This window comes from Pseudonaja textilis, chromosome Z (genome assembly GCF_049901715.1).
Source record: "Pseudonaja textilis isolate UNSWEBS1 chromosome Z, rPseTex1.2, whole genome shotgun sequence".
Lineage (NCBI taxonomy): Eukaryota > Metazoa > Chordata > Lepidosauria > Squamata > Elapidae > Pseudonaja > Pseudonaja textilis.
Window position 1 is genome coordinate 46,920,396 of NC_142008.1, and position 25,865 is coordinate 46,946,260.

General features: G+C 37.1%; 1 protein-coding gene across 2 annotated transcripts in view; it reads right to left on the reverse strand.

Moving 5' to 3' along the window:
- The window catches only part of NEK10 (NIMA related kinase 10), a 221,231-nt gene that overhangs the window by 147,839 nt on the left and 47,527 nt on the right, over window positions 1-25,865 (reverse strand). For both annotated transcript variants that reach the window (XM_026708233.2, XM_087916775.1), the window contains exons 11-19: window positions 25,622-25,708; window positions 19,234-19,458; window positions 18,191-18,330; window positions 17,362-17,423; window positions 16,833-16,910; window positions 16,420-16,484; window positions 1,449-1,551; window positions 947-1,075; window positions 15-152 (exon numbers count right to left, since the gene is read on the reverse strand). In XM_026708233.2, the coding sequence (XP_026564018.1) occupies window positions 15-152; window positions 947-1,075; window positions 1,449-1,551; window positions 16,420-16,484; window positions 16,833-16,910; window positions 17,362-17,423; window positions 18,191-18,330; window positions 19,234-19,458; window positions 25,622-25,708 (1,027 nt within the window). The remainder of the gene's footprint in view (window positions 1-14; window positions 153-946; window positions 1,076-1,448; window positions 1,552-16,419; window positions 16,485-16,832; window positions 16,911-17,361; window positions 17,424-18,190; window positions 18,331-19,233; window positions 19,459-25,621; window positions 25,709-25,865) is intronic.

The window sequence follows — 25,865 nt, forward strand, 5'->3', positions numbered from 1 at the left end:
TAGTTTAGTCTCACCTGTTCTTTAATTATGGCTAATTCAGAGACGATATTCTTTACACTGCTCTCTCGATCTTTTTTATCTTTTCCAAAGGCTGGATTATGTAAATTAATCTCTTTCATTGCTAGAAAGTTTTGGCCACTATGTTTTCTAACCTACAGCAAGAAGAAAAAATCATATGAACAGAGAGCATACAATAGAAATTAGAATGTAGGACCAAGTTCCATTTTGCAATGAGAATATTTTCAGATAATATATGTATTTGAACGTCCTAATAGATTTGAGTAGAAAGTCAGAATCTCTGAAAACTGGCCAGATCACACTGTGAGCACTATTAATATTATTTATATAGCCAGATACAAATTATTTAAAGTACTTGAGATATATTATCTCAGAAATGTTTATATTAATAAAATAGCATTTGCTACAAATCTGAAGAAATAGGCGAGTACTCAAAATATAAAAATGTTAATGGAGTTCAAGCCTGAAAGATTCTGTTTCAATGAATTTACTGGAAATGTTCTGTTTCAAAGTGGATAATCATGCTATCAATTTTGCAATCAAAAGCAGTCAGTTTGGAAGTTGAAACATTTCTGTTTAATCAGAGCATGGAAAGAATTTTCTAGTATGATCAGACAATATTAGAAACAGAACTGTACTGGGATTGAAAAGAAATGATTGAAGATAGGAAACTTTGATTTCAAAACATTTTACATATCTCTAGAGTATTATGGAATGGTGACTCAGAAACAAGGTATAATTTGAAATTGCAATCTTGACTATGTTAGCTTTCTCAACTATTATTTTTAATACAAATAATGCTAAGTCAAATCAACATATTGCTTTACTTTGTCAATAAAAATAAATAACATATATTTGGAATCAAGTGTGAGAATTATTGAAGGGAATATGTAAAGCAATATTCAAAACAAATCAAAGGCAGTTTTACCTTATAAACGCTTCCGAATGCTCCACTGCCAAGATGATCCAAAACTGCATAATTGCCTATGTATTTCATAGGTGCTTTATTCTGATTAATATTTTCAATATTTTCAGCAATTTGTTTAACTTCATCCTCCTGGTTACAAAAGAAATACTTTATTGATGTAATTTTAGAAAATGTTTATAGTTTATAAAAGTCCTACTTTCCCCTTAGAAACCACCTTCACCTATTTTTTCATCTCAATCAAGAACACTTCTTTGACTATTCCATTCTTAAATAAAATTTATGCAGCTAGAGCACATGAAAAGAGGCATGGGGTCTTAAAGTTACCACAAAGCATACTGCAAAGCATTATAAAGCTATCTCTTGTACTGATGCAGTTTTCATAATTCTCTTTCAAAAATTCTGTAATATTTTATTCAAAGATAACATTTAAAAGCCAGAGTAAGCTGAAACATTTTGATAGGGACTGAGTTCATTCGAATAAGGAAAAACATATACTACCCACCAGTAATGCATTTAATTTCAATACTAGCTCTTCATAGGCACTGATCTCACGAATATAATGCCCAACATCTATGAAGCTTTCAAACAAGTCTGTAGGAAAGAGCCTATAAAATATAAATGCAAACACTTATGGAATACTGAATCAACGTTATACCCAAGTTCATTTCTCACATTTTAAAAATTAATTTCTTTTATAATTTGTGTCTGACAAATGTACTAAGGTCAAAACAGTTCTACCAAGAGGCTTTACACGTGTGAATAACCCATCAGAACTTTCTTGCTAAAAGAAAATTGGTTCAATCCCTTTCCTTCATAAAATTCCGTATTTATTGGAAAGAAAGACTTTTATTAATTTAAGATAAATCTGCCCCATGGACACAAACAAAAAGGAAAATTAAAATTAGAAAATCTTTATAATGCCCAGCTTCCCTATCTTGTAAATCTAGGTTACTAACACCATTTGACACAATGCAGGAAATCCCACCCCCAACCCAACAAAATGTTTACTGTGTGTGTATCTGTACATAGGTAGACAAATAGCAAACTTAAAAAGGACAAAAAAGGAGTTCAGTACAATCTGAATTACTATTGATTAAAACTAATTTGCAGCAGTTAAGGTTGAAACAGCATTACGTAACCTAAAGCCATCCTATCTATTGGCCCAGATGGATTGTGCCTACTTTTTGAAAAAGCTTGCCACTGTCATAGCCAAACCTCTAAGCACAATCTATGAGGTATTTTTCAGAACCAGCTCCCTGCCCGACTTATGGTCATTAGCCAAGGTCATACCTATTTTTGAAAAGGAGACCCTAGTCTAATAAAAAATTACAGACCAATCTCACTGTGTTTCATCACCTGTAAAGGCATGGAATCAGTTATAAACCAATCTATCACCCTACATTTAGAAACAAAGTACTGTGTTCTACAGAAGTTCCCTTGTTGGTCCGCATTTTAAGTGGGAGTTTTGTGTGTTTCTATTGGCTGAGCCGTCTGACAGCAAACTATAAAAGGGAGCTGTCAGATGGTATCAGCTGTTACCCGTCAGCTGGCCAGTTGGAAGCATATCGGCTGACACAGGTAACCTGTTCCTTTGTTACATTAAACCAGTGGTTCCCAAACTTTTTCAGTCCACCGCCCCCTTTATGCTACAAACTCATCCTCGATGATCCCACCCAGGGGTGGGATTTAAATTTCTGTGGGTGTGACCTAATTTGAGGGTGTGGCTTGCTGGTCATGTGACTGGCTGGGTGTGGCTTGCTGGTCATGTGACTGGCTGGTGTGGCTTGCTGGTCACATGACTGGATAGGTGTGGTTTGGTGGTCATGTGACTGGGTGGGCATGGCCAGGTGACTGGCAAACCAAATACAAGTGGTCCTCATTTAATGGCCAGTTGTTTAGCAAGTGTTCTAATTTATGACTAACCTCCCCAGAGCTACTTGACCTGTTTTTGGAGTTTTGACAGCCATGCACACACATACACACACACACTCCCTTCTAACCCTGCTGGAGCAGGTCATTGGACTAGAATCAGCAAAGTATCTCTGATTAGATTCTAGCAGTGAATAAAATCTAATCAGAGATGATTTGCCGATTCTTATTGATTTGTTTTATTTGTATTTCTTTATTTTATGTTGCTGAATTGCATTGACATGTGTGTCCCTTCTTGTGCACAATCCAGAAGCTTTTGTGATTCTTTGCAGCAAAAATTACTGACCTCTGGCTTTGCTTGACTTTTCAAACGTGCCACCACTGCCACATTTTAGGTGCCAGCCTTGCAGGTTCACCCCATTGAGCCCGCTGCACTGGAGGGACTTTTCCAAGCAAGTCCGAGCGAAGCAGTGCATCAAGTCAATGGGGTGAGCCTGAGAGAGGGAAAGAGAGAGAAAAGAAAGAGAGAAAGAGAGAAGGAAGAAAAGAAAGAGAAAAGAGAAAGAAAAAGGGACAGATGAAGAAAGAGGGGGGATGGAAGGAAGGGACAGAAAGAAAAAGAAATAAAGGAGGGAGGGAGGAAGGAGAAAGATAATGAGATATCTATTCTAGTCCAATCACCTGCTCCAGCAGGGTTAGGAGTGTGTGTGTGTGTGTGTGTGTGTGTGTGTTCTCCTTGCAATTTACCAGTTCATTTTGGTTTTGCCTTCTTCAGAATTGGTACTTTAAAACATTGGGGAAAAGTAATTTTTAGGGTGGAGATCTGGTCCAATGGATCCTGTTTAAAGCCTCAACAAAATGTGAGAGCTTCCTGATAGTCTTGACCATGTTTCGTCCACAAAACCTTTAGTAGAAGCCAAAGATGTTTCAATGTGAAAAGGGGCCTCAGACTAAACTAGGCCTCATTTCAATCTGATGCATCAGGTCTCTCTCTCTCTTTCTCTCCCCCTCCCTCCCTCCCTCCCTCCCAGACTGGCTTTGCTCTACTTTCCCAATGTGCCTGCAGGGCCGGCACTTTGAACATAGATGGATGGAGAGAGAGAGAGAGAGAGAGAGAGAGAGAGAGAGAGGTAGGTAAGTAGATAGATATATTGGTACGTAGGTAGGTGGGTAGGTAGGTAGGCAGGCAGGCAAGCAGGCAGGAAGACAGACAGACTTTTTGGATGGTTGTATTGATAGGTAAGTAGGTAGGTAAGTAGGTAGGTAAGTAGATATTGGTAGATAGGTAGGGAGGTAGGGAGAAAGGCAGGCAGGCAAACAGACCTTTTGGATGGATGGATGGATGGATGGATAGGCAGACAGAACATGACAGCAGCAGCACTGTGGGAAAGTAAAGCAAAGCCGCCGTCACCACATTTGAGGTGCCGGATCTGGGACGGTGCAACAGTCAATGGGGTGAGCCTGCAGTGCCGGCACCTTGAACACCCCCCGCCACCTTTTAGCGCCCCTCTGCCAGCCCCCTTGGGGGCACTAAGAGGCAGCAGGGGGGCATTCAAGGTGCTGGCACCACAGGCTCGCCCCATTGATAGTTGCACCGGAGAGGTGCAAGGGGCTCAATGGGGTGAGCCTGCGGAGCCGGCGCATCAAACGCAGTGGTGGCACATTGCAAAAGTAGATCAAAGCTGCCTGCCCTGGGCTTCCTCAACCCTGCCCTGCTCCAGGAAGGAGGGAACAGCACTGCCCTCTATGATGTGAGTGCCCGAGGAGGGGGGGCAGCTTAGGAGACTGATCCCTGGTGGGAGGGGCAGCCTGTGAACTTGCTGTCAGGCATGGCAACTACAAAGGGGGCACACTTGGCTGACCAGGATCCTGGATATTGGGCATGTGGTCAAAGCCCCCCTCCCTCTGCCTCCCCCTAGGTCAGGGGTCTGCACTTAAATACTCCGAAGAGCCATTCAGACCTGTTTCCCACAGAAAACAAAACACTGGGAGCCGCGAGACATGGTTGGGCATGGCAACTCAATGGTACTCCCACTGAGTCACATGACCCCCCAGGTTTGGTGGTTTTCTGTGTTTTCTACAGGGAACAGGTTGCTCTCTCTCTCTCTCTCCCCCCCAGCCTCTCTCTTTCTCCCTCTACCTCCCTCTCCATCCTTTCCTCCTTCTCATCTTTCTTTCTCTCTCCCTCTCCTTCTCTCTTCTGTAACTCTCTCTCTTTCTCTCTCTCTATGCCTTTTCCTCCCTCCTTCTCCCCCACTCCTTACCCCGCTTCCCAACTCCCACACACAGGGAATAACTGTAAGGAAATTTGGCCACGTTCTTTCTGTCTGTGGAAAGATACAAAAATAAACCTTGCATTCCAAAAGGAGTGACAGTCAGACTGTTACCTCACAGTGCTACGAGGTTGCTGCCTTAGATCGTGCTGAATCCTTGCAAAACTGGGCAAAGAAAGAGAGAGTGGAGCAGACAGAGCTGAATTGAGCCAAATCTCTCTCTCCCTCCCTCCCTCCCTTCTCTCTCTCTCTCTCTCTCTCGCTCCCTGCCTGTGTCTCTTCTCACTCCCTTGGAAAGCCCTGCGTGCTCTCCTTGAGGCTCTTTGCTGTCCCCTTTTCTTTCTTCCTTTTGGAAATCTGGGCTAGCTGAAGAATGAGAGGAGGAGGAGGAGGAGGAGGAGGGAAGCCTCCATCGCGGCTTTCGCTCATTCCTCAGCTAGTCCGGATTTCCAAAAGGAAGGAAGAAAAAAGGATAGCGAAGAGCCTCAAGTAAAGCACGCAGGACTTTCTGAGAGTGTGAGAAGCTTCTTTTCTTTCTTCTTGGTGAGTTTTTGGAAATCAAGGTTGGCTGAGGAATGAGCACAAGCTGTGGTGGAGGCTTCCTTCCCCCCTCTCCCCCCCTCCTCTCGTGTGCACCCTCCAGGCTCCATGGCTGTTCAACTGCTCTTGCAGCACCTGTGCAGCACACTCAAATTTAGTGCACTTTACTCCATCCCCTCCTCCTCCTCCTGGAGCCCATTACAATGCGGTGCATTGGAGCTGCTGCATGCGAGGTGCTGTCTCCGGAGCAGTGCAACAGTCAATGGGGTGACCCTGCAGGGCTTCGAACGTCCCCCTGCCACCTCTTAGTGCCCGCCACCAGCCACCAGCCCCCTTGCCCCTTAGCGCCCCCCTAAGGCATCCCATCACCCCCCGGGGGCAGTACCGCCCACTTTGGGAACCATTGCATTAAACATTGATTGTTTGTGAATGCCTGTCTCAGCTCATTATTTTAAAAGACTATAAAATTGGTGACAAAGGTGGGGTGCCATTCTGAGAGCTGAGAAATTACTAGAGCCGAAGGTATCGCCATTTCTTGTTACCTCAGGAAAGACAAGATATCGTCTATTTCATCATTCCCATGTTTCCACCCATTGTCAGAAACTTGGGACTCTTACATAAATCGTTTTGATTGTTTCCTAGATGCTGCTGATTTCAAACCACAGGAAAAAAGCATATTTTCTAAGCTTTTGTGGGGCCATGGTTTTTTATACCACCACAGCACTGTTGGCGCTTCAGACTGTTAAAGCGGTATCCTGGGAAGACTTACAAGAACTTCTAAGTAATCATCTAGGATTGTGAGGTGGCATGCATTCAGGAGAAGAGTACAGGCTGAAGGTACCTACATGGCTGCCCTCCGAATAGCGGTGCTACCTTGTGGTTTCTGGGATCTTGAGGATCAGTTGCTTGATCAATTAGTATGTGGTGTGCGAGATCTCAGGCTTCAAAGACACCTGCTTGCCAAGGGCGACCTAATTCTTAAGATGGCTGTTGAGAAAACTCAAGCAGCAGAAATGTCCATTCTCTCCGCTGCCGAGATACAAGGCTCTAATAGCAATGCTGGAACCAAACTGAGTGCTGCCATGCATTACGATGACATTTTCCCGGACAAAATTTCTGAAACTGGTGAAGATGTAAATCACCTCAGAGGGCAGCCTCCATCTCAAAGGAAGAATTGGATTCCTGATAACAAACCTATGCAGCCACAAACAACCTGCACGAGTTGCAGTGGTAATTATTTAAGATTCACATGCCGATTTAAAAACGTAATTTGTTTAAAATGCCAGAGAAAGGCATTAGAATTTGCAAATCTGGAAGAAATTTTAATCAACAATACCAGCCTCAAATTAGACCACAAAAACAGAAATAATGTTTTACTATTACTAGAGCTTCTTATAATTCTAAATCACCAAACAATTTTTCTAACCAGATATATACTGACAAAATTCATGTCACTGTCTCTTTAGAAGGAAAGCAGTGCCCGATGGAAGTTGATACCGGCTCATCTCTATCCATTGTGTCCTGGAGTACTTTAAAGAGGTTAGTTCCTACCATCTCAAAGAAATGACTCCAGCCATGCAAATTGTCCCTCAAAGACTACCAAGGGTGCTCTATCCCAGTAACTGGCACAGACAAGTTTAGTATCCAATTTCAAAATTCTGAGGGACTACTTCCTCTCCCAGTAGTAGAAGGTACCTTACCTAGTCTACTAGAGTTAGACTGGTTTCAATTTTGGGACTAAAAGTAGCTGGAATACATTCCATTCAAGATCAGGATATACAAATCTTACTAAATGACTTTAAAGATGTGTTTAGTGATGAATTAGGTCAATATGTAGGAACTCCAATCTCATTTACCTTGGATCCTAATATAGCGCCCATTAGGTTAAAAACTAGAAGAGTTCCTTTTGCATTGAGACCTAAAGTTGATGCAGAATTAGATAAATTAATAGCCCAAGGGGTTCTAGAACCCATAGATTTTGCAAAATAGGAAAACCCTATTGTGACACCCCTGAAGCATGATGCCTAGCCTAGGCACCCTAAAGGTATTCATCCCATTGAATCAAAGATAAGAGCTATTAAGGATGTCCCAACACCATCCAACAAGACTGAACTGCAGGCGTTTTGGGGGCTCCTAAATTTCTGTAGCTCTTTTCTCTGTCATAAGGCTTCTGTGGCAGAACCGTTAAATATATTATTGGATGCGAATGCTTCTTGGACATGGGGCCTCAAAGAGGACTTCTCTTTCAATGCTGTAAAAGCTTTGTTGTCATCTGACAATGTGTTAATACAATTTGACAGGGATTTATCTTTGGTACTATACTGTGATGCTTTGGTACTATACTTTCAGGATAGGCACTGTTCTAGCATACAAATTGCCAAATGGCCTGGAAGTGCCAATAGCATATTTTTCAAGGACTTTAACAAGTATTGAGAGAAATTATGCCCAGATAGATAAGGAAGCCCTAGCAGCAGTTGCTTCCGTTAAAAAATGTCATGAATTTCTCTACGGTCACCATTTTCAGCTTGTGACTGATCACAAACCTTTATTAGGTATTTTGTCTGGAGATCGTCAAAGCCCTACAGTACTATTTCCAAGAATGACTATGTGAACAATATTCCTTGCTGCCTACTAATACACATTAATACACAGAACTAGAAAACACCTTAGCCCACACAGACGCTTTAAGCCACCGTCCCTTGCCAACCCGTGTGATCGACACCGTACCATCATTAACAGTGTTTTTATTGGATGATCAACAATTGCGTTTGACTGCCATGGAAATCGCTCAATTTTCATCAAAAGACCAGGTAACCTTGCAGGTTTTGGACTGGGTGAGAAGGAGGTGGCCTGAAGGAAAATTAGACACCAAATTCTTACCTTTCAGAGCCAGGCAGCATGAGGTGTCCACCCAGCAGGGGTGTATTTTTTTTTTCAAAAAAAGGGAAGGATTCCATTTTCTCTTTTTGTTTCTGGAATTGGATACAAGATCGGGGAGTGAAAGTGAAGGGGGAAAAAAGTAGCACTGCCATTTATAGGCTTGGACATATTGTTTCTTTCTTTCTCAGTTTGTTTATGTACTTGCTATACTCAAGGACTCTGAGCTTTGCAATGGAAAAGATAGTGGGATGAGCATGGTAGATGGTTTATACAGGTACTCATCTGTGAAACTAAATAATTAGAGCTTTGAGCTATAGTTGAAAGAAAGAAGATTGAAGTGACCTTGAAAATACTGGAACCAGAAACATTGAGTTTGATTTATTAAAGAGCCTTGGATACTTAGTGGCAGCAGCTGGCTTAACTCTAGATTATTTTCCATCTCCTTTTCTACTCTCCTCCCCCCAGTTTGGATTTTTATGTTTGGAGTTTAACCTTCTATTCCAGAAACTAAAACGTTTTTTTTTTACTTTTTTATCTTCTTCCCTTTTCTCTTTTTAATTAAGAGAAATAATTGGATTAAGGTACATAAGTGCCTGAAGATTTTTCTCCCCCCTGCCCTTTTTTTTTTGGAGTGGCAACTGCCTGCCTGTACTACTTTTTTTTTTTCTTTTTTCCTTTTCTCTCTTCCTCTCTACAGGTAAGCACAAGATGAGCAGAAAGACAACAGCATCAGCTTCCTCAGTACCAATAGCCTCTTCACCATCTGGGGGACAATGGTCAATACAGACAATTTTACAACAGGAGAAAGAGAAGGAAGTAACATTACAGATGATTATGCAAGGAATCCAGAGATTGAAAAGAGAATAGAGAATATTGAGCAAAGAGCTGAGAATATTGAGCAAAGAACTGAAAAGACAGATGAGAAAGTAGAGAACATTCAACAGATGATGATGAAATATGAGGACAGAATTAAGAAAATTGAAGAAGATATACAAAGGGATAAGAAAATAGAAGATATTGACACTCGATTGAGTGATATTGAGAAGCGCAGATGCGAACCATTAGGATGGGAAATTGACAGATCAGAATTCTATCTAAGATTTCAAAATGTAGAAGAAGGAATAGGTGGAAATTTTGCTGAAATAATGATAGAAATACTGGCAGAAGCGTTAGAGATAACCAAAGAGAAGATGATGGATGGGATGGATGAAGTGTTCCGTGTCTATACAAGATATGCAATGAGAAATAGGTTACCAAGAGAAGTTCACATCAGATTTACGAAAATCATTAAAACACAGAAGGGAAGAGTCGTTAATTGAATTTCAAGAGGAGTGTACAGCAGTAATTGAAAAAGAGAAAGAAGAAGGTGCAGTAGGTAGTGTACCCAGAGAGCAACGAGAATTAAGATTTACTAGACCAATAAAACCCCTTCACAAAGCCTAACATGGATGAAAGAAAATTGATTATGATTAACATAAATGGACTTAATTTGGCTACTAAAAGAAGAAAAGTATTTCATAAACTAGAGAAATTGAAATTTGATATAATTTGCTTACAAGAAGTACATATTAAAAAACAACATGAATATATACTTAAACAAAAAAACAGGGAAATTATTTACATCGCTGGCACAATTTTTTAAAAAAGAGGTGTGGTTTTATATATTAAAGACATAATTTTGGCAGAATTAATTTATACAAATGACGATGAAAGGATTTTGATGGTGGAAATAATGGACAATAATGTTAAAACACTTTTAATTGCAATTTATGCTCCGAATTATAACCAAGAAGAATTTTACAGGAAATTATATGTGAAAATAATTGAATTGGACCATGTTAATATTTGTATGATGGGAGATCTTAACGGAATAGCTAATGATCAGTTGGATTACAAAACGCAGAAATCAACAAAGAAAGCTAGAACGATATTACCAAAATCCTTCTTTCAAATAACAGAAGAATTCAACTTAAAAGATGCTTGGAGAGAGAGAGAAATATGGAGAGTAAGCAATACACCTTTTACTCAAACAGACATGCTTCATGGTCTAGAATAGACATGATATGGATGTCAGCAGAACTACTGGCTAATATACGAGAGATCGAAATAGAAACAAGCACTTGGGCAGATCATAACCCAGTGACAGTTACTTGGAGAGGATACAAGAGGAGATCCAGATGGACCTTAAATAATAGGATATTAAAAGAAAAAGACTTTAAACAGAAAATAGAGAAAGAACTTTCTTTCTTCTTTAAAGAAAATAGAAAAGAGGATACATCTCTACAGAACCTCTGGGACATGATGAAGGCCTACACAAGAGGCTTGATAATATACTACACAACGAAAAGAAATACAAAACAGAAAAAGACTTTCAAAATATTAGAGGATGATTATAAAAAACTGGAAAAAGACAGAAGTCCCAGCAAAAAAGGCATAAAAAATAAAATGGATATAATTAAACATAAAATGGGACTAATGGAAAAAGAGGAACTAGCACAAAAATTAAAAATGCTAAACAGAATTACTTTGAAGATGCAAATAAACCAAGCAGATGGCTAGCCTATAAATTGAGAAAGGAGAGAGAATTAAGAAGGATTAGCCAACTAATAAATGAAGAAGGACATACATGTTACGGAAATGAGGAGAAGAAAAAAATTATACAAGATTACTATGGAAAATTGTATTTTCAAGAGAATATTCAAGAAGTTAAAAAGTTAAGCAATATTTACAGAAAGCGAACTTACCTCAGATACCTAAAGATATTGAAACAATGCTAGAAGGGAATATAACAATGATGGAATTAACAGAAGCTTTAAAAAAACAGAATGTTGGGAAAGCACCAGGTCCAGATGGCTTACCAGAGGAATTTTACAAGACCTTTCAGGAAATACTGAATCTTCACCTATTATAAGTTATGAACAAAGTTATGTTAAAGAAAAAAATACCCAAAACATGGACAGAAGCATACATTACACTTATACCGAAGGAGGATACAGACCTGCAGCAAGTTCAAAATTACAGACCTATATCCCTATTAAATTCAGACTATAAAAGCTTTGCTTCAATCTTGGCAGAAAGACTAAAGAGATACTTAAATAACTTTATCCATATTGATCAAAATGGATTTCTGCTAAAGAGACAAATCAAAGACAATGTGAGAATTATTTTGGATACTCCGGAATACTACGAGGCACATCCTGAGAAGCAAATGGCTTTGATGTTTTTAGACATACAAAAAGCCTTCGACAATGTGAGTTGGCAATTTATGTTATTGCAATTGGAACAAATGGGCTTTGGTAAAAAATTCATTCAAGCAATTGAAACTATATATTATGAACAAACTGCAAACGTTATGGTAAATGGAGAACTAACAGAATCTATAGATATAAGAAAAGGGACAAGGCAAGGTTGTCCACTGTCGCCCCTGCTGTTTGTGTTAACATTGAAAGTGTTGAATAGGAATATTAGAGAAGATAAAGAAATAAAAGGAATGAAAACCCCAAAGGAAGAGTATAAATTGCAAGCTTTTGCAGATGACCTGGTATTTATATCAGAAGACCCATTGGAAACAGCACCTAAATTAATAGAAAAAAATAGAAAAATATGCAAAAGTAGCAGGTTTGAAAATAAACAAAGATACTAACAAAGAATATGCTAGTAAGACAAAAGAAAGAATTGGAAGAAGTTTTAGAAATACAGGTCACAAATAAGGTTAAGTATTTAGGGATATACATTACATCAAGACGTAGTACACTGAAAGAGTATTATTTTAAACTCAAACAGCAGATTGCGACAGATTTCATAAAATGGGGAAACTTACAATTATCATTGACTGGGAGAATATCTACAATTAAGATGAATGTATTGCCTAGAATTTTATATTTATTCCAGACAATTCCAAACCGAATAGGGAAAGAGTTTTTTGAAGATTTAAATTGTTTTGAAATATATTTTGCAGGGCAAAAAAGCAAGACTAAAATTAAAATTGTTACAAGATGCAAGAACAAGAGGAGGGTTTGCCTTGCCTAACTGGGAGTTATATTATCAAGCAACAAATTTGATGTGGGTAAAGGAATGAATAACATTAAGGAACAGTAGATTATTGACTTTAGAAGGGCATGACTTGCTGCTGGGATGGCATGCCTTCCTCTGGAATAAGGGAATTAAAACGCAGGGGTATTTTAGTAGACATTACATTAGGGAGGCATTGTTTTTGAATTGGGAGAAGATAAAAAGACAATATTACTTAAAATTCCATTATGAATATCTACTATTGAAGCTTTTTCTTTTCCAATAATATATAAAAAGGAACAAACAGTTAGATATGGTGAGATATTGAATGAAAAGGGTGAACTTAAATCTATGCAAGCATTGGAAGAACAAGGTGTAAAAATGAATTGGTTTTCATATTTGCAAATACAATCTAGATTTGACAAAGATGTTAAAGAAGAAGGTATTTATGATAAGTTGACTGACTTAGATAAGATTTTGATGGGTACTGATGAAAAGGTAATTAAAAAACTTTATGGACACTTATTAGAATTTAAATTGGAGGAGGTTCAAGTTAAAGAAACAATGATTGTTTGGGGGGGAAATTTTGGATATGGGATTGATTTAGAAAAATGGCAAACATTGTGGTCTCAAAATTATAAAATGACAATGTTAACTGCATATAAAGAAAATTTGTATAAGATGTTTTACAGGTGGCATCTATCCCGATGAGACTTGCGAGAATGTTTAAGGATGAATCGGCTAAAGTTGGAAATGTCATCAGATACCTGGTTCATATTACCATATGTGGTGGACATGCTTGGACGCAAAGAAATATTGGAATAAAATGGTTGGAAAAAATGATAAAACAACATATAGACTTTAAAACAGATATCTTTTTATTGTGAATTATACTGAAAATATACAATAAAGAGCTGAAATATTTGATTGTAAATGCACTAACAGCGGCTAGAATTGTATTTGCTAAAAATTGGAAAAATGATAAAATGCCTATGCAGGAGGAAGTTATTAAGAAAATTATGGACTGTGCTGAAATGAGTAAATTGACATTTGAAATCAGAGAACAAGAAGATAAATAATTTTATATGATATGGGATTTGTTTTATCAATGGTCGTATAAAAAGACATGGTAATGTTACAGAATAGATAATTTTGTGATAGAAATTTAATAGATTGATATAAGACATCATTTAGACATATATAACCATTGGTTGAAGTATAACATAAATTTTAAGATAAAACTTGGAACATCTCGTATAAAATGATGGAATAAATAGTTTAGTCATGGATGATTAATAACTGATAAATATACAAGCATATGTTAGTTCGACAATGTGAAAATTGATATAAATTGTGAGTAAATGACTACAAAAGAATAGCTCAAAAGATTTGTAACCAACTGACACACTGTATGTATATAAAATGGACGATGCTTTTATGTTTTTATGTTTTGTATCTGTATGTTTGTTTTTAAAAATAAAAATTCTCTAAAAAAACATTGATCATTTGTGAATGCCTGTCTCAACTCATTCTTTAAAAAGACTATAAAACAAACAACCTACTTTCTAACAAGCAGTTTGATTTCAGGAAAAATTTGTCTTGTAATTTACAACTCCTACACTGCAGAAACATTTGGATCACACATCTAGACAACAGTAAAGCAATAGATGCAATTTTCATAGATTTTGCAAAGCCTTTGATTCAGTGATGCATGACAAACTACTACTGAAACTTAGTTCTTACAGCATCTCCGGATCCCTGCACATGTTTCTGTCAAACAGGCAACAAATGGTCAAAATAGGGAAGGTCCTATCAATCCCAGCACCAGTTAATAGCGGTATCCCCCAAGGCAGTGTATTAGGACCCACACTCTTTCTGCTTTACATCAATGACCTATGTGACAACATTAAAAACAGCTGCATCCTCTTTGTCAATGACATAAAATTATTCAACACCACCGACAATGCTACAAAGCGACCTTGACTATGTGTCAGAATGGTCGCGCAATTGGCAACTCCAAATTTCATCTAACAAATGCTCTGTCCTACACATTGGCAAAACAAATCAGAACACCAAATACAAGTTAGGAGGAAACAATCTCGTAGATGATCCTCATTCTGTCAAGGACCTAGGAGTACTTATTTCAAATGATTTAAGCCCCGAAGCTCACTGTAATAGCATTGCCAAAAATAAGAGTTGTTAACCTTATTTTGTTAAGCTTCTTCTCTGGCAACATTGAACCTAGGGCATACAAAACCTTTGCCAGACCAATTCTCGAATACAGCTCATCCACCTGGAACCCGCACTTTATATATATTAACACAACTGAGTGGGTTCAGAGGTATTTCTTGAGAAATGTACTCCATTCCTCCACTCACATTAGAATTCCCTAGGCCTCCAGGCTCGAAATTTTGGACCTGGACAATCTAGAACTGTGCCAACTGCGGTCTGATCTAAGCATAGTACACAAAATTGTCTGTTGCAATCTCTTACCTGTCAATGACTTCTTCAGCCTCAATCACAATAATACACAGGCAAACAACCAATACAAACTCAAGGTAAACTGCTCCAAACTTGACTGCAGAATATACGACTTCAGCAACAGAGTGGTCAACGTCCAGAATGCTCTACCCAACTCCATTGTTACAGCCTCAACCCCACACAGCTTCAACCTCAAATTGTCTACCATGGACCTCGCCCGATTCCAAAGAGGTCCTTAAAGGGGGCGTGCATAAGCGCATCAGCATGCCTACCGCCCCTGTCTTACTGTCCCCATTTATCCATATTTACTCCCTTTGTTCTTGTTTATGTTCATACTTATACTTATACAAACAAATAAATAAATAAAATAATTACCAGTAAAATAAGTCCCCTTTTTGTAAAATTAATTTATCTGCAACTGCATATATAATTTATAATTTTTTCTCAATTTACTTATACATGGCTGGCAAAAAATGGTGAATTAGGGAAGGGGATATGTGGCAGAAGATAGAGTAGCATTTTTAAGGAAAGAGAAGAACAAAAAACCTGAAGGAGACAAAAGCAAAGGAAACAGACAGTGCAAAAGAAGAAAGTGCAATAGTGATTTTGCTGAGCTCAACAAAATCAATTTTGTCAATTCATATTTTGTAATAAATCTCATCAAATGTAATAACTCTTATGTAAGTCCTGTTTAATTTTTAAGAAATTCTGCAGCAGATCTGCTCTATCCAAAATAAAGCAAAATTAAAGTATGCTAGCCCGATTCCTTCACTTGATCCCTCCATGTATATAAGCTCAGAAATTTGCTATGGATTGTTGAATAAGGAAAAAAGTTGCCACTATCTCTTCTATACCACTGAATATGAGATCTCTAAAGAATCTACTTACAAGCAAAATAAATATATAGTTTTGAATATATGAATTTGGATATTAGTGCTTCCAAAGCCATATTATTGGAGCATAGATTTCTTTTTCTGAATGAAGATTGGAGAAACACTTCATATGCATATACTTATTGTTTTTTGAACATTCCCACAGAAACAGTGTCAAGTGCAGCAATCATTTCTTGTGACATGTCATCCCCAGTCAATAATGTATAATCACAGATACATAGCTTGGACAAGAGGAATGATTCAGGATTTACATCTGAACCACTTATAGCACAGAGATGTCACGAAGTTCCAGTGCCTTCAAAAGTCTTCTGTTATTAAAATATGTTGTGCAATTTTATTCCATTTATAGATTACACAGTGTTTGGAAACAGATTTTTATTGGAAATCAGTGTTTTAAGCAAAGTTTGACAGATAAATCCATACATGCACATATTCATACATACAATAAACATAAGATATAGTATCTTATATACACAAATTTATTCAAAGGAAAATAATCTTGGAATATAATGTATATTCAGCATACCTTTTAAAAAGATGTCGATTTCTTTCCATACTAAAAAGAAATCTCAGGGCTCTGAATGCATAACACTAGATGAGAAAAATACATAGAAATAATTCCATACAGGATTGAAAGCCACTTTTGATTTCTCTTGTCTAAAGATTCAATGCCAGTAACAAGATAAAAGCCTGAACAATTTTTACATTAATAGAGTAAAACATTGTAATACTAGAAGAGAATGGCTTATGAAACTATTAGCAATGTGTTGGCTTTTCTAGTCTTATATATTCTTATTAAGGAGGGAGGCATTTTTCTTAATTATCTTGCTCTTTATTCAAAAGGCAACGAATAAATTCATAATAAACTACATTATTTCTGTTTCAAAACTTGTTTCAAATATTTTCAGTGAAAATCCATAAATAAATAAAAAGGATTACCTGTAATAAATTAGCCTTCGCTATATTCCTTTGCTTATTAGGTAAAAGCAGCTTTGCTATCGTATATACTCCATTCTCCTAAAAAGTATATATGGAGGAATATTTCAGAGAACAATCAAACATTTAGTAATAAAAAATTTCTAATAGTCTGTCAGATTCACATGAGGAATTTATTGTCTATTGCAAAATTATCAGCAAAGACAGATACTTTTCATTTTGCAGCATGACCTTCAAGTTAAACAGGCTTTAGTTGACACATTTACTCTTTAAGATACATTCTTGTTCTCTATATAACAGTTAGCCATGCTGAGGCAGCTATGCTGAGGCAGATATCAATAGCATGCCTTCTGTAATTCAAATTATCCGCAGTGCTTTGATTATAAAACGATTAAGTGGCAAATAGGCCCTCCAGTCCTTATATGAGTGCACAGCAGCATATTTTTAATCCATACTATTTCTATTCAAAAAAAGTGTATTATATAAGTACAAATAAAAAGTTTAACCTCAAAGGTATTTAAAGACTTCTCACCTGTACTACTTGATGGGCATTGGTGTCATTAAGGACCAGTTCAGTAACTGCAGCACAACAGGCTAAAATAAATCACCAAAAAATTATCTTACCCTGCTCCTATACATGAAAGTATTTATCAGTTGTGTGCTTTTTGAGTTTTAAAATAATATATTAATTAATTCACTAATCCTTTTACATTTAACACTTTATGTAATCTGGGGAACACTACAGACTGAGGAAAATAAAATGTCTATGACTCCATACCTACCTTGCTATATAGGACAGTCAGCATATGTATATCTGTAACAGAAGCTACTGAATTTATTATTTAATTGATCCATTGGTCTTTGATTACCATTTAATGCATTGTTTAGGCACAAATAACTTCATCCATATCAGGGGTGAGCTTTAAAAATTTTAACAAGGGGTTTTCTGTCCGCTTGCTGGGTGGACATGGCCATGGTCAGAGGCCTAGTCAGCCTCTTGCACCACAGTGGAGGGGGCTTTTTTGCCCTCCCCAGGCTTTGGAGGCTTTCCTTGAGCCTTCAGGAGGGCGAAAATGGCCTCCCCAGGCTCTGGAAGCTCTCTGAAAGCAGGAAACAGGCCCATTTCCAGCCTTCCTGAACTTCCAGGAGGCCCGTTTTTCACCCTCCTCGAGCCTCAGCATGCACCCTGCACTTACCTCCATCCAAAACGGGCCGCATCGGGACTCCTGGGAGGGGTCAGCCTAGAGTGGGATTTGGGGGTTCTCCAAACTGCACAGAATCTTAACTAGGGGCTTTCCCAAGCCCCTGCGAACCCTCAGCAGCCACCCTGATTCATATAAATCATCGTAGGACTACTGTACCTGCTTGAAGAGAAAATGTATTTTCTTGTATTTCATGAGGGTTTAACTCTTCTGATAAATGAAGCTGCTGGATTCTCCCAGCTATGTTTGCACTAGATAAACTCCCAATAGAAGAACAATCCAAAAACAGACTTCGTTCCCTAGAAAAATACAAGAAACAATCTGCATTTATCTCTAAGCTTATCAGCAATTAGAATCATGAATGCTTATGTTCTGTGCATCCTTGCACATTATGAGTCAGTATGATGTAGTGATTAAGGTATTGAATTTATACTGGCAAGACCATGGTTCAAGTCCCTAGTTAGTATGAAAGTTCATAGGGTCTGTTAGGGCCAGAGAGGGCTGCTAAGAAGGTTTGTCATCCCTGCATGATTTGGAAAGGCAAGAAACAGAAGAATGGCCAATCAGAGCCTGGAGTGGCTGTAGTATGAGCTGAGCACCAATATGGATCTCTTGCCAACACATCACAATCTGGAATTTTTAAAGTTAACTCCAGAAATGGGCAGGAGCAGCATACAAGACACATAGCTTAATTTACCATGGGAATTGTCCTAAAAATCCTTCTCCAAAGCAAGACTAAACATGGATTCCATGGGACTGTAGGGCTCTCTGAAACAGACATCCTGAGTTAAAAACAGCAATTCTAAACAAAAAGGAAGCTGAACTTTATAGATAAGATTTAGTTATATATGTATGGCAAGTCCCAATATAGGATTAAATTTAGTTATATATGTATGGCAAGTCCCAATATAGGATATTGCCTCCTGTTGGTTTGTATAAGTAATGAATATTCTATACAGATTTATTTAATAAATTCTGGTTCATTAATCTCTTCCCCCTAAAGAAATTGCTATATAGATACTTCATGAAATTTATGTCTGCATTTCTATAAAACAATATCATTCAAAGACAAACATATGTTAATAGGAATTGATTTTCACATGAAATCAAACTGAATTCATTGAGGAAAAAGTAGCTTGGAAGTTTGTATATGAGTATACACATTCTCTCTGCTGTTACTATAGATACATTCAGAACCTTACCCTTGCAAAATATGAAGAAGCTGTTTGATTCCACCCCAGATTCGAATTTCAACACTGGTATCAGGATCTTCGCAAATCTGTACAAGAATCCAAACTATACTCCAGAGTAGTTTTAGATCATCAGAATGGAGCAGACTAAGCAAAATAGGCACTCCTTCATACAACTTGATTTGTTCCTTGACTTGTGATTCCACACAAAGGAGGCGGAGTAATTCTGCTGTCAATCTGAAAAAAAAAAACCAGCAAACATTCTTAATTCAATAGTTACAGATAACATGCTTGCTAAATTATATAAATTCTCAATTTTGGCCTACTTTCTCAATGTAACAAAGAGAGAGTAATGCATTTTATTTAGCATCCTAAAAATGAGAAAAAGTGACCTTTCAGGTTCCAGCCTGTGCATGCTGAGCTTCTGGTTTCTGGCGTTCCTGCAGGCACGCCAGAGAGCTGTTCTTCCATTTTTTGACTCGTGTGTGCGTGCATGTGTTCCTTTTTCAGCATTCAGTGCCAAAAAGGTTCGCCACCACTGCTTTGTATCATGAAGAATTTAACAGTAATAACCAGCAGCTTGAATTGCATCTAGAAACCACTAGTAAAACTTCTCCAGAGACCTTGGGAAGGGTGGTTATGGACTCCCCTTCAGTTACATTTGGTTTTACAACTAAGTAGCTTGTTCTTCCAGTCAGCCAAAATTTCTTTTTATATGTACTATCTTTTTAATCTGTAAGCCACACAGGTTTGCTAAAGAATAAGGTAGCTCATAATCAAATGGATGGATAGATGAATGGATGGATATAGATAGGTATACACATAAAAGAGATAGAGATAGAGACAGAGAGAGATTCCATCTGTCTTTTTCTAATATAGGTATCCTAGGACTTATGACCACAACACGGGCCAGAATTTCTGTTGTAAAATGAAGTGGTTAAGTAAGTTGTGGCTGATTTTACAACTTTTTTGCTACAGTTGTTCAAATAATCACATGGTTGTTAAGCAAATCCAGCTTTACCCACTGAGTTAGCTTTCCAGAAGCTGGCTGGTAAAGTTGTAATCATATAATCCCAGGATGCAACAATGATTGTAAATACATGTCAAGTACCAAGGAGCTGAATTTTGATCTTGTGTCCATGGGGATCCTGCAATGATTGTAAGTGTGAGTACAAGTTATAAATCACTTTTTTCAGTGCCATTATAATTCAGAATGGTTGCTAAATATAAATCAAGGACTACCTGTAAAGAAATTAATCTAAAAATACTACTCTATATTAACCTATTCTTCAAATGGCCAACTCAGTAACTGCTTGTTATAATGCTCAACTGAAACAACTCTAAGCTGTTTTAAGCACGGATATAATCAGAAGCAGTCACAGGAATGGAGGCTCTTGTCAAACTGATTAAAGCAATCTCAGGAAGTCACTATGAAATGGTACCTGTTTTGTACATCTGTGCAGTATCACAATGCATGTACAAAAAAGGCAGAAACACAGAACACAGCTTTTGTAATTTCCTTCCTGTTTCTGAACATGCTTGTAATTATCACAGAACACATAATCCTGAGGGCACTGTATCAGAGTGATGGGGTGGTTGCCTTTCTATTTCTAAGAGAGATTAATATTTCTGATGTCATGAATCTTTAACATTAAAAAGGAAAGCCTGAAAGCAGTAGCAAGGGATGACCTGAGCAGAGCCAAGGATCCCCTTAAAGCAAATGATACTTAGGCTAATCTTTGAGTGCATCTAATTGTAATGCTTTCCCATTATTTCTAAGATTGACTAATCTTATTACGATTTTCAGGTTCTTATTTACAGTAAAGATATTCAAATATGTCCTGGGGAAAGGTAGAAACAGCATCAGATGCCTTTGATAGCATTTCAAGGCCAATCCCATATAAGGGATATTGTAGTAATCCAGAAAGAAGTCAGAGGGGTTTGAGGGCTAGGAGAAAAGCCTCCCAGTCTAAGAATGAAAGCAATTATAAGGTCTTGCCTCTCCAATCTTACCAAGAAAGCAGGAGTCTTGCAGTTGTTCCAAAAGGAGCTTTTACTGAAAAGCCTGTGATAGCAAGAGAGTTAGGTAGGAACTAAATTCCTGCTTAAAAACAGCAATTTAAAGCAGTACAAACAAAGCCCTTCCCACAGTACTGCAATGCAGGAAACGGAAACAGAAATTCATAGTCCAGCAATGCAGGAAACAGAAACGGAAACTTCATATAGAGATCTCCCCAAGCAGGAAATAGAAACAGAAAATTCAGATAGAGATCCCTCCAATCCTTCCTCCTCCCACCAGAATGCCAGCGTCCCAATAGAAATATATGGGACCTGACATGCCACCCCCCCCTAGAAAAATAGGAAATCCACCAGAAAGAAAATAAAAAGAGGGAAAGGGAGACAAAGAAAACATAAAATCAGCACATTTTTTGTCAAGGTACAAGTGATGAAATATATGTATTAATTTAGAGGCATGCATATGTTTGTGAACCCATTCACAGTGTGAAAAGGCAAAGTTTCCAAGCCACCAGGTACTGAGTGGCTCTGCAGAATTTCCTAAAGTCTAGAATTCCTTGAACTTCAAAATGTTGTTTGCCCTCTACCATAATAGGGGGTGGAAAAGGGGTAGTAGCTGGACGAAGGTTAGAGGTGACTTCAGGTTTTAGCAAGCTACAATGGAAAACAGGGTGGACTTGCCGTAATGACTTAGGGAGTTCCTAATTCCACCATAATAGGGATCTTTTGGCATGGAATGAAGTGAATCTGCTTTGACAAAAGGTCAGTGACAACCCAGATCACTGTGCTTCCAGAACTCTCGGGCAATTCTACAATAAAATTCATGGAGATCTCTCTCCATGGTGCTGAAGGGTTGGCCACTGGCTGCAGTAGACTGGGGTTTTTCCCCTGCCTGTATTTAGCAGCAGAGCAAATGGGGTAGCTTGCTACATAGCCTTCTATGTCTTTTTTTTTTTTAATGAGGGCCACCAGAATTGTTGTTTCAGTAAATGTAACATTTTTACAAAACCAAAGTGACCAGCTAATTTGGAGTTGTGAAAGCTTACATAGCTTTCAGCCTTTCTCTAGCTGGGACATACAGCTTATTTCCTATCCAAGCTAACCCATCTTTTACTATGCAAGTATGTCTATGGGCACTAAACCACTCATCTGTTTCCAAGGCCTTTTTGAATTCTGTGATGGTGGTATTGTCTAAGGTGGAGGATCATTCTTTGTCTGAGAGCGTGTGACAACCTTAGCCACTAATTGGGAGGCTGAGAGCATGGGCTTAATTACTTCCACCTTGACACTGTTGCATCCCGGTATATACTTCAAAGTGAAATTAAAGCATTGGAAGTACTGTGCCCATTGGATCTGTTTTGGGGACATTTTCTATGGGGTTTTGAATGCTTCCAAGTTCTTGTGGTCAGTCCATACTTGGAAAGTATTTTGCTTCCTTCTAAGAAATATCTGCAAGTTAAGAATGTAAGGCATCCAGAAAGTATCCATGATATCAATCACTCTGAGACATTTTCTCTCCAATTGATTTATTTAGAAACAGATCTGGCATGTCAAAGGCAATTTCCCAAAGTGAAATTATTTTCGAAATTATTTACAAAGTGAAATTATTTTCGAAATTATTTACACTTATACCGAAGGAGGATACAGACCTGCAGCAAGTTCAAAATTACAGACCTATATCCCTACTAAATTCAGACTACAAAATTTTTGCTTCAATCTTGGCAGAAAGACTGAAAAGATATATAAATAGCTTTATCCATGCTGATCAAAATGGATTTTTGCTAAAGAGACAAATCAAGGACATTTTGGAATACTATGAGGTACATCCTGAGAAGCAAATGGCTTTGATGTTTTTAGACTCAGAAAAAGCCTTTGACAATGTGAGTTGGCAATTTATGTTATTGCAATTGGAACAAATGGGCTTTGGTAAAAAATTCATTCAAGCAATTGAAACTATATATTATGAACAAACTGCAAAAGTTATGGTAAATGGAGAACTAACAGAATCTATAGATATAAGAAAAGGCAAGGTTGTACACTCTCGCCCCTGCTGTTTGTGTTAACATTGGAAGTGTTGAATAGGAATATTAGAGAAGATAAAGAAATAAAAGGAATGAAAATCCAAAAGGAAGAGCATAAATTGCAAGCCTTTGCAGATGACCTGGTATTTATATTAGAGGACCCGTTGGAAACAGCACCTAAATTAATAAAAAAGATAGAAGAATACGGAAAAGCAGCAGGTTTGAAAGTAAACAAAGATAAAACAAAGATATTAACAAAGAATATGTTAGCAAGACAAAAGAAAGAGTTGGAAGAAGTTTTAGAAATAAGGTTAAACATTTAGGGATATATATTACACCAAGGTGTAGCACACTTGAGGATAACTATCTTAAACTCAAACAGCAGATTGTGATAGATTTGGTAAAATGGGAAAACTATCACTGATTGGGAGAATATCTACAATTAAGATGAATGTATTGCCTAGAATTTTATATTTATTCCAGACAATTCAAATTTAACTAGGGAAAGAGTTTTTTGAAGACTTAAATAGAATTGTGCTGAAATATATTTGGCAGGGCAAGAAAGCAAGAATAAAACTTAAACTGTTACAAGATGCAAGAACAAGAGGAGGATTTGCCTTGCCTAACTGGGAGTTATATTATCAAGCGACAAATTTGATGTGGGTAAAGGAATGAATAACATTAAGGAACAGTAGATTATTGACTTTAGAACGGCATGACTTGCTGCTGGGATGGCATGCCTTCCTCTGGAATAAGGGAACTAAAACACAGGGGTATTTTAGAAGACATTACATTAGAGAGGCATTGTTTTTGAATTGGGGGAAGATAAAAAGACAATATTGCTTAAAAATTCCATTATGGATATCTACTATTGAAGCTTTTTCTTATCCAATAATAAATAAAAAGGAACAAACAGTTAGATATGGTGAGATATTGAATGAAAAGGGTGAACTTAAATCTATGCAAGCATTGGAAGAACAAGGTGTAAAAATGAATCGGTTTTCATATTTGCAAATACAATCTAGATTTGACAAAGATTTTAAAACAGAACGTATGTATGATAAGTTGACTGATTTAGACAAAATTCTGATGGGTACTGAGGAAAAGGTAATTAAAAAACTTTATGGACATTTATTAGAATTTAAGTTGGAGGAAGAACAAGTCAAAAAAAGGATGATTGTTCTGGGGGAAAATTTTGGATATGGGATTTAGAAAAATGGCAAAAATTGTGGTCTCAAAATTATAAAATGACAATGTCTACTGCATATAAAGAACATTTGTATAAGATGTTTTACAGGTGGCACCTACCCCCCGATAAGAATTGCGAGAATGTTTAAGAACAAATCGGATAAATGTTGGAAATGTCACCGGATACCTGGTTCATATTACCATATGTGGTGGACATGCTCAGATGCAAAAAGATATTGGACTAAAATCCATACATGGTTGGAAAAAATGATAAAACAACACATAGACTTTAATCTAGAGATCTTTTTATTGGGAATTATACTGAAAATATACAATAAAGAGCTGAAATATTTGATTGTAAATGCACTAACAGTGGCTAGAATTGTATTTGCTAAGAATTGGAAAAATGATAAAATGCCAATGCAGGAGGAAGTTATTAAGAAAATTATGGACTGTGCTGAAATGAGTAAATAGACATTTAAAGTTAGAGAGCAAGAAGACAGCAATTTTATATGATATGGGATTTGTTTTATCAATGTTTGGACAAAAAGACATGGTAATGTAATAGATTAGATAATTTTGTAATAGAAATTCAATAGATTGATATAAAATACAATATAGACATATATAACCATTGGATGAAAGTACAATATAAATTTTAAAATAAAATTTGGAATATCTCATATAAAATGATGGAATAAATAGTTCAGTCATGGATGATTAATAACTGATAAATATATAAGCATATGTTACTTTGACAAGGTGAAAAATTATATAAACTGTGAGTAATGACTACGAAAGGATAGCACAAAATATTTGTAACGAACTGACACACGTATATATATAAAATGGAAGATGGTTTTATGTTTTTATGTTTTATTTGTATAAGTTTGTCTTAAAAAATAAAAACTTTTATTAAAAAACAAACAAACCAGATTTTTGCATTATCAGTTTAACTCAGTCACTTTCATGGTTAATACTTCCACTAAATATTTCCAATAAGTAAGGTATACGATATCTCACTATAATGTCAGATTTGGGGATTCCCTCATATTATACTTCAAAACTTTTAAGTGAACAACTTCAGAGATAGAATTCTTTGAATGTATATTAACTAAATATCTGGAAGTCATCAACACAAAAGTAAATTGACATATGAAAATGACATATCCTACCTTTTAGAGAGCAAATCATATTCGTGCAATATCATCAATAAATTTTCGACAACATTCAGCTCACTTATTTTCTCACGACATTCAGGGCTACAATAAAAACATTAGGGAGATTATTTTTGAACTGAATTTGAATATTATCCGAAGTATGTTATTGAATGTATGTTTTCTGAAGTTTCAGAGTCAATAATATATGATTTGCTTTCCTTAAGAGAAATGAAATATTGGAGCCACTGAACCCCAACTT